The sequence below is a fragment of the Lagenorhynchus albirostris genome, chromosome 13, assembly GCF_949774975.1.
Source record: "Lagenorhynchus albirostris chromosome 13, mLagAlb1.1, whole genome shotgun sequence".
NCBI classification, from domain to species: Eukaryota; Metazoa; Chordata; class Mammalia; order Artiodactyla; family Delphinidae; genus Lagenorhynchus; species Lagenorhynchus albirostris.
In genome coordinates, this window is record NC_083107.1 from 69,605,071 (window position 1) to 69,618,937 (window position 13,867).

A 13,867-nucleotide genomic window follows, 5' to 3' on the forward strand; every position below is an offset into this window, starting at 1 on the left:
ATGAATTGGAGATACCATATCAAGGATTGAGATATCTTTCTCATAGTAGAGAAAGATGAAGCATAGGGTTGAAAAGAAAAACCTTTGAAAGTTAATAAGAAGAAGTTTGATGCCTCAGCCTAGCAGGAGACAGGAGATTTATTTTGAGGTGAAATTAAACCATCTAGACTTGAGATTCAGAGACACCACACATAACTGAGGACAGATAATGAGGCAATGTACCGGACTCAGGGAAATCAAGTAAAATACAAATACTAAATAGTGAATCTCCTGCTTGCTTGGTTTCCAGAATGTTAGTAGTGAGGCATATTTCTACCTCCATTACTCTGTTCCTCCTCCACACCTATGCTTCAGCAAGAGATTGTGGGATTGGTACCTAAAGAAATTGAATAGCCTCAGAAAAAAAATCTCCAGGCAAATTTATAGATTCACAACTAAAAGAAATCATCCTGATCATACTTCTGTGGAGCTCACCAGTCTGCAAGATACACCCAGGCACCCAAAATTTTCAGTCTTTTTAGTGCCTCTCTTTTACTTGTGATTGCTAAGGATCACCTTTGAAGAAAACCTCCATCATGAGAGAATCTGAAATACAGACTCAGAAGAAACAGTTCAGGAAGGAGAAAACTTAATAAACAAATAACTTTAAAAACTATAATATCCACAGAAAGAAAAGATGATACTGTATCCATGAAAGAACAGAATACTATTTTAAAAATCAGAAAATAAAGAGTACCAGGATATTAAATAACATGGTAGCAAAAATAAAAAAATTTTAATAGAAATACTAAAAGTTAGAGGTGAAGACATTTCCCAGAACATAGGTCAAAGGAGAGAGAAGGTAAGAAAGTAGGAACACCAATCTAGGCTGTCCAATGTCTTAAATAGTAGGAGTATCAGAAAGGAAGAACAGAAATTGAAAGGAAGGTAAATGATAAGAGAAATAATACAAGAAAATTCTGTAGAATTGAAAGCCACAGATTCCAGACTGAAAGTACGTGATTCCTGTCAAGAAGCAGGAACATAAAGAAACCTGTTCCAAGACCATTCTTTTGAAATTTCAAAACATCTAGGATAACGAGAAGATTCCAAAGAGAAAAAAGTAGTTCACATATAAAGATTCAAGAATTGGGATGGCAGACATGTCAACAGCAACATAGAAGCTAAACGATAGTGCAGCAATGCCAACAAAATTCTAAAGGAAAGTTATTTTACATTCATTTATATAAAACAGACCCTTCCAAAGTATTAAGCGTGAGAATAGAATTAATATTTTCAGACAAGTTCTTTGTAAAAATCTGGTTTGAATCTAGGTGGGATTGTACATTGGTACATTTTTCTTAGAGACAGTATCTGCCTTAAACTGAATATGCCCTTTGAGCATCAGTCGCACTGCCAAAGATTAAAAATATTCATTTATTGGGACTTCCTGGTGCTCCAGTGGTTAAGACTCCATGCTTCCAAGGCAGGGGGCACGGGTTCAATCCCTGGTCGGGGAACTAAGATTGCACATGGTGTGTGGCGTGGCCAAAAATTAAAAAAATAAAAATATTCATTTAGTCAACAAATACTTATAGAAGGTATACTAATATGCCAAGCACAGGTTTAGGGCCCAAGAGATGTGGTGATAAACAGAACAAAGTTTCTTCCTTATAGAGCCAATATTCTACTTAAATTCAGTTAAAGTCACAATTTTAGTGTCTTCATTCAATTGCAGTTGAAACATGGAGTTACAAAATTAAAGTATGGGCCAAGAATTTCTGACTTTCATAACACAACAAGAAAAATTATAAAAAAAGAAGGCATGGTATATTTAAGTTTGACCTAATGGCCAAGAAATAAATGAAAATTCATCTTCTTTCATGCAAATAAGGTTGTATGAAAAATAAATGAGTTCATACATGTCAGTGTTTAAAATAGTGCCTGACACTTAGGAAGCCCTATATAAATGTGTTTACTGCTGCTGTCATCGATCATTGTTGTTATAATTACTACTAATATTTCAAATTTATGGAGACCTGCATTTTTGGAATACTGATAATGAACTTTATAAGTGTACTGTAGTTATTCAACACAGAATTCTGTGTAGATTGGATCAAGCTTGTTTATCTGAAAAATAGTTCAGCCTTTTCCACCCCTTGTTTTTTGGGCTGCTTTTGGTATGGCTTGATTTATTAATAATTGAGAGAGATGTGTTGAAATCTCCTATCCTAATGGTGGCTTTGTTCAGTTCTCCCTGATGTTCTATCAGTTTTCATTTCACATATTTTGAAGCTACCTTATATTAGATATTTTCAAGTTGAAAATGTTCCTGGTGGATTGAACCCCCCTTTTTTTTTCACCTTGTCAATCTCTGATTAAGTGTTTTACTTAAAGTGTCTTTCGTTTGATATTACTAGTGGTGCACCAGTTTTCCTATGGTTAGTTTTTGCCTGTTACATTTTTACTTTGTTCATTTCTATGTCCTTGTACATTAGGTATATCTCTTTACACAGCATATAGCTAGCTGAGTTTTCTTTATTTTCAATTCAATATGTAAATCTTTTTTCTTTGGTGAATTTTATCCATTTATATTTATTGTGATTGTTAATCTATTTGGACTTGTTTCTACAATCTTATTTTTTTGTTGATCGTTGTCCTGATTTTTTTGTTTGTTTCCCTTTTTTTTTTAATGAATAAGAAATTTTTTTTGGCTTGCCTCGACTTTTTTTTTTTAATTTTTATTGGAGGGATTTCCCTGGCGGTCCAGTGGTTAAGAATCCGCCCTTCCCCTGCAGGGTGCTCAGATTCCATTCCTGGTTGGGGAACTAAGACCCCACATGCTGCTCAGTGCAGCCAAAATAAATAAATAAATAATTTAAAAAATTTTTTTATTGGAGTATAGTTGATTTACAACTTTGTGTTAGTTTCAGGTATACAGCAAAGTGATTCAGTTATACGTATACTTACGTTCATTCTTCTTTAGATTCTTTTCTCATATAGGTTATCACAGAATATTGGGTAGAGTTCCCAGTGCTATACAGTAGGTCCTTGTTGGTTATCTGTCTTATATAGTAGTGTGCATGTGTTCATCCCAAGCTCCTGATTTATCCCTCCCCACCACATTTCCCCTTTGGTAACCCTAAGTTTGTTTTCTATATGTATAAGTCTGCTTCTGTTTTGTAAATAAGTTCATTTGTATTTCTTTTTAATTATATTCCACGTATGAGTGATATCATATAATATTTGTCTTTGTGTTTCTGACTTCACTTAGTATGATAATCTCTAGGTCCATCTATGTTGCTGCAAATTGCATTATTTCATTCTTTTTTATGGCTGAGTAATATTTCATTGTATATATGTACGATGTTTTCTTTATCCATTTCTCTGTTGATGGACATTTAGGTTGCTTCCATGTCTTGGCTGTTGTAAATAGTGCTGCAATGAACATTAAGGTGCATATATCCCTTCGGGTTGTGATTTTTTTTTTTTTCCAGATATATGCCCAGGAGTGCAATTGCTGGGTCATATGGTAGTTTTTAAGTTTTTTAAGGAGCCTCCATACTGTTCTCCATGGTAGTTGTACCAATTTATATTCCCAACAACAATGTAGAAGGGTTCCGTTTTCTCCACACAGTCTCCAGTATTTATTGTTTGTAGACTTTTTGATGATGGCCATTCTGCCTGGTGTGAGGTGATACCACATTGTAGTTTTGATGTGTATTTCTCTGATAATTAGTGATGTTGAGCATCTTTTCATGTGTTTTTTGGCCATCTGTATGTCTTCTTTGGGGAACTGTCTATTTAGATCTTGTGCCCATTTTTTGATTGAGTTGTTTTTTTGACATAGAGCTGCATGAGCTGTTTGTATATTTTGGAGATTAATTCCTTGAGAATTCCTTGAGACTGTCTTTTCTCCATTGTATTTGCTTGCCTCCTTTGTCATAGATTAGTTGACCATAGGTGCATGAATTTATCTCTGGACTTTCTATCCTGTTCCATTAATCTATATTTCTGTTTTTGTGCCAGTACCATGCAATTTTGATTACAGTAGCTTTGTAGTATAGTCTGAAGTCAGGGAGCCTGACTCGTAGCTCCATTTTTCTTTCTCAAGATTGCTTTGGCTATTCTGAGTCTTCTTCATTTCCATACAAATTGTAAACATTTTTGTTCTAATTCTGTGAAAAATGCCATTGGTAATTTGATAGGTATTGCATTGAATCTGTAGATTGTATTGGGTAGTATAGTCATTTTGACAATATTGATTCTTCTAATCCAGAAACATGGTATATCTCTCCATCTGTTCCTGTCATCTTTGAATTCTTTGCTCAGCATTTTATAGTTTTATGAGTACAGGTCTTTTGCCTCCTAAGGTAGATTTATTTCTGTGTATTTTTTTCATTTTGATGCAGTGGTAAATGGAATTGTTTCCTTAATTTCTCTTTCTGATCTTTTGTTGTTAGTGTATAGGAATGCAAGAGATTTCTGTGTATTAATTTTGTATCCTGCAACTTTACCAAATTCATTGGTGAGCTCCAGTCGTTTTCTGGTAGCCTTTAGGATTTTCTGTGTATAGTATCGTGTCATCTGCAAACAGTGATACTTTTACTTCCTCTTTTCCAATACCGATGCCTTTTATTTCTTTTTCTTCTCTGATTGCCGTGGCTAGAACTTTCAAAACTATGTTGCATAAAAGTGGCGAGAGTGGACATCTGTATCTTGTTCCTGATCTTAGAGGAAGTTCAGTTTTTCACAATTGAGAATGATGTTAGCTGTGGGTTTGTCATATATGGCCTTTATTATGTTGAGGTAGGTTCCCTCTATGCCCACTTCCTGGAAAGTTTTTATCATAAGTGGGTGTTGAATTTTGTCAAAAGATTTTCTGCATCTATTGAGATGATAATATGGTTTTTATTCTTTAGTTTGTTAATGTGGTGTATCACATTGATTGATTTGCATATATCGAAGAATCCTTGCATCCCTAGGATAAATCCCACTTGATCATGGTATATGATCATGGTATATTGTTGGATTCGGTTTGCTAGTATTTTTATATGTTGTTCATTTTAATTCCTTCATAGTTTTTTTCTCTCTCTGCTGGGTTTCATATACATTCTATTTCTGTTCAATTAGTTTTAGGTGTGCAACATGATGATTTATATATGTATATAGTGCGAAATGATTACCACTGTAAGTAAACATTCATCACCTCACGCAGTTACATTTTTTTTATCTTGTGATGAGAACTTTTAAGATTTATTCTTTTAGCAAAAAAGTGGCCATCTTGATTTTCTTCCAGAACTATGGAAGTACTTTATAACAATTTAGCACTGATCTTTTTCTATTTGGACTTAAATAATATTATTATCTGACATTTCGCTCCTTTGTTTTTAATCTCACAGATCAGGCACTAGAATGCTATTGTTTTATGCAAGCATGTCTATCTTTCTCCATTGTATTCCAGCCCATCCATCTGCAGTGATTTTCCTTCCTGTAGTACAGGTTTTTGAGAACTTTATTTAGAGCATGTCTCTTGGTAGAAAATGCCCTCAATTTTTGTTTATTTCTATAAATATCTTTGTTTTATGTTCATTCTTGAAGGAGAGTTTAGTATACATATCATTATAGATTGTTGGTTATTTTCTCTCAGCATTTTATAGTTGACCCATTTGTTACAGATTCCTTCATTGTTAAGATGCTTGCTGTTATTCTGTTCCTTTTTAGGAAATCTTTCCCTTCCTATGGATGCTTCCAAGCTATTTCTTGTTCTTTGATGAGCAGTTTTACTAAGCATGGATTTCTTTTCATCCTGCTTTGAATATGTTTTGCTTCTAGATCTTTAGGTTTGTGGTTTTCATCAGTTCTGGTAAATGTATTGCTGAAAATTATTCAAATGTTTCCTTTCCCCATTCTCTTAATTTCTTCTTTCTGGGTCTCCAATCAAGCACACATGTATTAGAGCTTCTCATTCTGTCATTCATGTTTCTGCTAAAGCTCTCAAAATGTTTTATCTGTCTTTTCTATATTCTGGATAAATTGTTTGGCTATAATTCCCTCCTGTTTAATCCACTCATGGTATCTGATTTCAACAATTTTTAAAATTTAGTTTTTCAAAGTCTTTTTGTTCATTCCTGATTATTTTAGCCTCATCTTTACAATTACATTCTTTACTTCTTTAATTATTTTATACATAGCTATTCTGTATTCTATGTATGTGACAGTTTCAGTGATAGCAGTACTTCTAGGTCTAAATCTTTTATTTCTAGTTACTGCTTATTTTCTGTCATATTGGCATACCTCCTGGTTTGTTAGGGTAATCTTTGTTAGGCAGTGCTGGATTTTAATTTGTAGGAATCCTATGGGCCTAAGTTAAGGGGAATCCTTTCCTATCAAGGGAGATGACTTTTGTTTGTGCCAGGAGCCAGAGGTTACCCACATCCAGGACTGTGTAACTTTATGCAAGTATTCCTAATTGTAGAATTTATGGATCTTAGATTCCTACGCACCTTAAAATTTTGCTGTGTGTTGTTAAATTTTCTTCTAATAAGATTATACTGATTTCAGCCCCACCAGCATTATTTGAAAGGGGTTTTTGCTTTTTCCGTGAATAGTCCCATCACTATACTGCAATATTTGCCATTTGATAGACAAAACATGTTCATTAGTTTAACTAACATTTCTTTAAATATTAATACCTTAGCAGCTGTTTATGGTTAGTCAACTATGAATTGCATGTTCATTCCTTTTGCTCATTTTTCTCTTGGTGATGTTTATCTTTTTCATGTTGATTTATAGATGCACATTTAATATCAAGAATAGTAACCTTCTGGGACTTGCCTGGCGGTCCAGTGGTTAAGACTCTGCCCTTCCTTTGCAGGGAGCATGCGTTCGATCCCTGGATGGGGAACTAAGATCCCGCATGCCGCGTAGTGCAGCCGGAAAAAAAAAAAAAAGAATAGTAACCTTTTGTCATGGCTTGCAGATATTTTTCCAAGTTAGTCTTTTTTTTTTTTTTTGGTGCAAAAGTTTTAAACTTTGTACTCAAATCCATCAGTGTTTTTGAAAGACTGAAACCTTCCTATTGTGAACAGATTTTCTGTTGACTGCTAAGCTATTCAATCATAACATTTTTAGCTAATGCAAATAAAATTGATGAAAATAATTATCACGGGAAGGGAAAAAGAGCCTCAGTATGATTTATATATATATTTGAATTTTTCCATTTTTTAGTCATTCTGTGTATGTGTTATTTATTATAAACTTCCCTAGTTCCATTGAGAAATGATCGAGTCTCAAACATAAAATGTATTTTTAGTATGGGAAAAGATGTACTTTTACAGACTTTATTCCATTTTTGCAGGGAAGATAACTTATATTCTTTTATCCTTTATGAACGAACAAAACTTGGCTTTGTTTATTTCTGAGAACCTTAAATGTTACCTTCTTCACAGTGTGATGTTTTAAAGTACTTACAACCGTGGTTTTTTTGCACTGCAGAGGAAGGTATAGTTTAGCTAGAAACAGGAATGTGAAGGAGGCCCAAGTGATTCTTTTCCATATTTTTATAGGGCAAATGAAGAGGACTAAATGTGCTGAAATTGATGTTGAGACACCAGACTCCATTCTGGTTAATACAAACCTACGAGCACTAATCAACAAACACACCTTTTCAGTCCTTCCTGGAGATTGCCAACAGCGACTGCTTCTACTACTTCCAGAGGTGGATCGACAGGTGCGTTCTTTCAGGCATATCAGCAGTTTTATAACCCATCTGGGGCTTCCTTCAATCATTACCTTTAGAACTCCTTAAGACTTTTTAAATGGCTTTTGTGTGTACCTGTAAAGAAGTGATATCAAAGGTGTTAAACAAGAAATAATATTTCTTAATAGGTTGGCCCTGTAAGGCTCATAAAGGAAAAGAACCCTCTTATCAGAAATGTCAAGATTACGGAATAAAATTTGTCTAGCTATCATACTAGGATGTAGACATCCGCAGAATATAGTTCAGGAGGAAGAATTGTCTTAAGGCGTTACACTGGGGTTTTTGAGTGGATTTTTGATGGGATTAAGAATGTTAATTATTTTTTCCTTCTTTTGTTAAATTTTTCTAAAACAAACATTTATTGCTTCAGTAATAAGTTTTGAAATCCAATATAAGTTATACTCCTTAAAAAAACAAAACAGTACCCAGAAGAAATGTCAAAGGTTTGGAAGAGTCTAGGCAGGGACCAGAGAGGTTTAGGTTGGTCAGGAATAAGGCAAAAGTCTAAGACTTAGGCTTTCATCAAGGAAGGAGTGACTAGCAAGTCACTCTCCCTTTTGATCTTCTGTTTCCTCCTCTGCAAAAGGATCATTATGATTTTGTGAGGTTTGTTCAATTCTGAGATTTTTTTTTTAATTAATGATTATTTCGAAGTACCTATGTTCTAAGTAATCTGTTAGGCACTCCACTTTTTTCTAATTATTATAAAAACATTATGAGAGAGAGTTGTTTTCCCTGGTTTTACAGTAAGAAAACTAGATATATTCCCTAGTCTATAGAAAAGTCAAAACTAAACCTTCCTCATTCTGAAAATCATTCTTCTACTAGATTATATTGATATCAGTTTCATATTGCTATGAATCAGCACCTGTGAAAGGTCAGATTCTATTTCTGGGGAGTTCAGATAAGTCAGGTACACTACCAGCAGTAGGGACAAAGAAGTAAAACTGATCCTTCCCAGCTGCTGCTCTCCCCACCTTAACACTCCTTGGAGAAATTATAGCTTTGGGGATGCCCAGTTCTTGGTTAGAACAAGTTAGGAGACTGAAGTTTTGGCAGAGTTTTTAGAGAGCTTCTCTTCTTGCTAAGGATTGCTCTCATCTTTTTTAAAGACTCAAATTTTAGGTTGGGACTAATAACACAACACCTAACAGAGGATATATCTATAGAATTCTAGTGTGGGTTCCTCAGAACTGTCTTTTGACTAATGGCCCTTATCCTGTCTTAGAAGGAGAATTGCCACATGTAATTTCGGAATTAAAAGGGACCTTAAAACTTACCCAACTTCCCATTCCTGTGGTGTATTTTTAATAGGAGGTTACTTGCCTGTCTTTTTCAGTTACTGTGGTGGAGGACATAGTAATCTGAGAATATGGAATATGGAGTTTATTAGTGAAATTATTAGTGAATTTATTAATGAAATTCTGCTTCATTGTCAGATGAAATTTGGAGTTTATCAAAAATTCTGGTTATTACTAGCATGAAACATTGGAAACCATCTTTTAGTGTATGGAGTACTCAACAATGAACAGTCGAAAAACATTATTTAGACCAGAGAAAGGAATAAGGGAGGGGCATGGATTAAAACATCTCTCTTCAGATATATTTGAAGGCCAATCTTTGGAAGAGGTAAACTTCTTCGTTTCTCCAGGAAGCAAATTTGTGGTTAAAATAACATTTTTTTAAACAGTTGGAGCTATTAAATTGTAGAATGGATTGACTTGTTTTGGAGAAACTTGCACAGCACTGGAATATTCAAGGAGATGTTGGATGACCTGTCCTCATAGGGAAGCCTGTTACTCCTCTGCCAAATCTATAGAGTACAAATCAGCAGCCAGCAAACTGTAGCCCACAGGCCAATTTCAGCCCACTGCCTGTTTTTGTAAATAAAGTTTTATTGGCATTCAGCCACTCCCATTAGTTTCTGCATATTATCTATAGCTACTTTCTGCCACAGTGTCAAGAGTTGAGTTGTTGCAACAGAGAGTATATGGCCTATTCGTAGTCTATCTCTTAATAGGAAAAGTTTCCAATTTCTGCTCTAGGGCCAGGGGAAAATAATATTGGCCCAGATAGATTTAGAAAATAAAGTGAGTTGAGTTCCTTAATCCCTAGGATGTCCAAATAGTTACCTAAATTTTCTTCAAAATATTGTTTATGACTTTAAGCTTAAATTTAGTCTTTTAATCCATCTAGAATATTTTTTATATTATTCTGAAATTGTGGCTCAGCGTATTTTCTACCGACTAGATGGCCAATTGTTCCAGCAGTACCTATTTATATAACCGTCTTTTTCTCTCAGTTTGAAATACCATCTTTGTTACATATTCTATTCATTTACAGGCAGTTTATATTTATAGGCACTCTCTCCTCTTTCACTCATTTCTTTATTCACTCTAATGCTAGTAATAATTGTTTTGATTGCAGTGGTTTTGTGTGGTATGCTTAATAATTGGAAAGGCAATTCCCCCCTCTCAGTTTTTCATATTAATTTTTTTTCCATGTGAATTTTAAGATCTTTTGTGGGGTTTTTTGTTTTTTTTTTTTTACCGGTACGCGGGCCTCTCACTGTCGCGGCCTCTCCCGCTGCGGAGCACAGGCTCCGGACGCGCAGGCCCAGCAACCATGGCTCACGGGCCCAGCCGCTGCACGGCACGTGGGATCCTCCCGGACCGGGGCACAAACCCGCGTCCCCTGCATCGGCAGGCGGACTCCCAACCACTGCGCCACCTGGGAAGCCCAAGATCATTTTATTAATGAAAAATCTGCATAGAGATTCTGGTATAAATCTAGATATTAACTTTGGGCAGAATGACAGTTAATAAAATCTCTAATGCAGAGAAGAATCTTAAAAAAAAAAACCTTTTGGCAAGACATCACAAATCAAGTCAGTGAACAGATAGATTGGAGGAAATATCTTTAAAGTACGTGGCAGTTTTACTATGTATAACATGCAAAGGATTCTCACAAGATAGTTAAAAATAAGCATCCTCATAGAGTAATGAGCAAATAATAGGAATTGGCATTTCACTAGATGGCAAATCTAAATATTCAGTAAACATGCAAAAAGATACACAAAACTCTAGCAGTCAGGATGAAGGAAATTTTAATCATTTCAAACTCATTAATAGGCAAAAATTAAATAGCATGTTAATATCTCTTGTTCACAAGATAAGGAGTATGCTTGTGTATTTCTAGTAGAAATGTGAATTATTTTATTAGCCTTTCTGGAAAATAATCTAATAGTCTTTTAGTTACACACACACACACACACACACACACACAAATATTTCTTTGCTTTCAGAACCTATCCCATAGAAAAAAGCACTAGTATATTCATCTTTACTGGAATGCTTATTGCAGCTTTGTTGATTATGGGAAAGCACTGGAAACAAAATATATGTTTATGATCATGACATTGGTAAATGTATTGAGGGACATTGATACAGGGAAACAATCTGCAGCTATTATAAAGGAACTAAAACTATGCCAGTTGACTTGGAGAAACTTCCACTTGTATTATGTGAGAAAAGTAAGTTTCAGAGTAGTGTATGTAACTTGGTCACAGTTTTGTAAAACAAATAATGAACCTCTCAGAAAAAACCTCTTATATATGTATTTGTTTGCAGATGATTCTTTGAGTATAATTAACCAGTGGGGAATGGAATTGAAAGGAGAGGAAGAAGGGAGGAGAGGTAAACAGGAAAGAAGTTTTTTAGAAAAAAAATAATATTGCATTATAAAATAGAAGTGTCCATAATAAAGCAGCATGGTATGATACAGTCATGTTTCTGTAAAATTTGACTTACACACATTCTTTGCTAAAAGGACAGGAACGTCAAATTCCACATGATACAATTGGCTTTCTTTCTAAGCTTCTTTCTGTGGCTTATTCTTTGACCCAGGTTGGTCCAGATGGTCTGATGAAGTTAAATGGCTCAGCCCTTAATAATGAGTTCTTCACTTCAGCAGCCCAAGGCTGGAAGGAAAGACTTTCAGAAGGTAAGTGTTCAACTTTACGTGTCTCCTAGGATGTGTATGCACTTGGAGGGCATATTTGCACCTCTGAGCCTCAGTGGGTATTTGTCCAGTTTTGGAAAGCAAAAGATAGAACATTTCATAAGGTAGAACTAGCTATTCTATGTGAAACACACTGCTAGACTTTTATTTAGAGCATGTAACCAGGTTTGGCTCCAGGAGGAGTTCAGCAGCATGTTTCTTTAAGGGTTTAAAGTCACCTGGTAAACTAAAAAATATATAGACTTTTAGGCCCTATTCCTAAAGATTCTGTTTCATTAATTCTAGCTTAATGCCTAAGAATTGAAATTTTAATAAGCAGAATATAGAATTAGAGTTATTTTATGGTGCTGTGAATCATGGTTTGGTAAGCAGTGAGATAACTTCTTTCTTGCTGCCCAATCTCAATGAAACTAACAGTAAAAAGAATCTAAAAAACTAAGAACTTTTTAAAAAACTGCTTTGAGAAATGTTTCACATACTATAAAATTCACCCATTTGCAGCATACAGTTCAGTAGCAGCCAGAGCATTTTAATAAATACAGGTTATGATCAAGAATTGCTACCTGTGGTTACTGCTTTGCCGTGTTTCTAATTCTGATCTAACAGATTTATAGAGGGTATATTACAAAGCATAAAAAAGTGATTGATTGTGTAGCGTGTAGTATCGGTCACTATTAGCAGTTCTTAACCCTGACTGCTCATTATAATCACTTGTGATATTTTTTTAAAATACAGACATCCGGGCCCCAAAAACAATGATTTTGTTTTGCCTGCACTTCAGTGGGTTTTTTTAATATCTCTACTTTTCACAGTAGTTGTTGACTTTTCCCTTCCTGTTTTTCTTTTCAGGGCAAATTCTGTGTAGAAGGGATCTCTTACTGATTACTTTCAACCTTTCTCTTTCTTAAAGACTTCCTTGAGCAGAGACCCCCTTTTTCTGAAAGAGTCAGAATCACATGAGCACTTTAAAACATGCCTGTTACCAGTACTTTCTTTTAGAATAATTTGGATTTATGTTCCCTACTCCCCAACTTTTAAAAGTAGATATTATCAACAGTGATACCTTGATTATTATGTTACTTTTTTTTTTTGCATATGAGCAGTCACTGCTATACCTATAGTCATGCGATCATATTTCGTGAGCAGCAAAAACTTTGAACACTGTATACATGTGAACAGAATTCAATACTATTTATTCCTCATTCTATCAAGCACAGTAGACACAACCAAAGAGCAGAAATTCAGAAGTTCTGGGTTGGATTCTGACAGCCAGATCCCTCTTCTCCCACTCATATGCCTAGGACTGTGATATCCACTGTCCTCTAACACTTTTCCTTTCCCTCTTCTTACCCCCAGGAGGTCTTAAACTTCAAATCCGCCATTTCCACTTCTTATTCTCTAATGTCCTGGGTATTAGAGAATAAAAAAACAGCCTGTCTGAGTCACAGGTTTGACGATGGCCTACCAAGCACATTCATTGTTCTCTGCTGATGGAGTGGGAAGAATTGAGGTGTGGTTGGTAGTTTTGAAAATAAATGGCATATTCAGAGCAGCTGGGTCTTTGGCATATTGAGTGTCTTGTTGCTAGGGCACTAGACTCATACAGTTTCTGGAACAATTAGAAAACTGACACCTCCAAAATAACTCCCTACTTTTTTTGTTTTTTTGCCACACCGTGCGGCTTGTAGGATGTTAGCTCCTCAACCAGGGATTGAACCTGGGCCCACGGCAGTGAAAGCAGAGTCCTAACCACTGGGCCACCAGGGAATTCCTACTACCTACCTTTTTACTGGAACCTCAAATGTCTTTAAGCAGGGCCATAACTGTTCATTATGCAGTTAGAGCTAAAAGGCCTAAAACACAGGTTGCCTTGGAGAAACAGAACTTTTTAATAATAAAGTGTCCAGTGGCATTAGTTACTGAAAGCCTATGACCAGATGTCTATTTTTCCAGTGGAAAAGAAATGACAGACTCAAGGTTTGTAAGAAATCTAGAGGGACTATGATATTTGAAGCAGAGGTGAGGGTTGCTACAAGGAAGGCCCAGAGAAGTGGCCAGTTAACTTCAGCTGCGCACTGGCAACTACATGGAGTGCTGTGCAAGGGT

General features: G+C 35.4%; 1 protein-coding gene across 2 annotated transcripts in view; it reads left to right on the forward strand.

Annotated features, from left to right (window-relative positions):
- The window catches only part of ASXL2 (ASXL transcriptional regulator 2), a 126,604-nt gene that overhangs the window by 98,860 nt on the left and 13,877 nt on the right, over window positions 1–13,867 (forward strand). For both annotated transcript variants that reach the window (XM_060169139.1, XM_060169138.1), the window contains 2 exons: window positions 7,548–7,711; window positions 11,647–11,743. In XM_060169139.1, coding sequence (XP_060025122.1) covers window positions 7,548–7,711; window positions 11,647–11,743 — 261 coding nt within the window. The remainder of the gene's footprint in view (window positions 1–7,547; window positions 7,712–11,646; window positions 11,744–13,867) is intronic.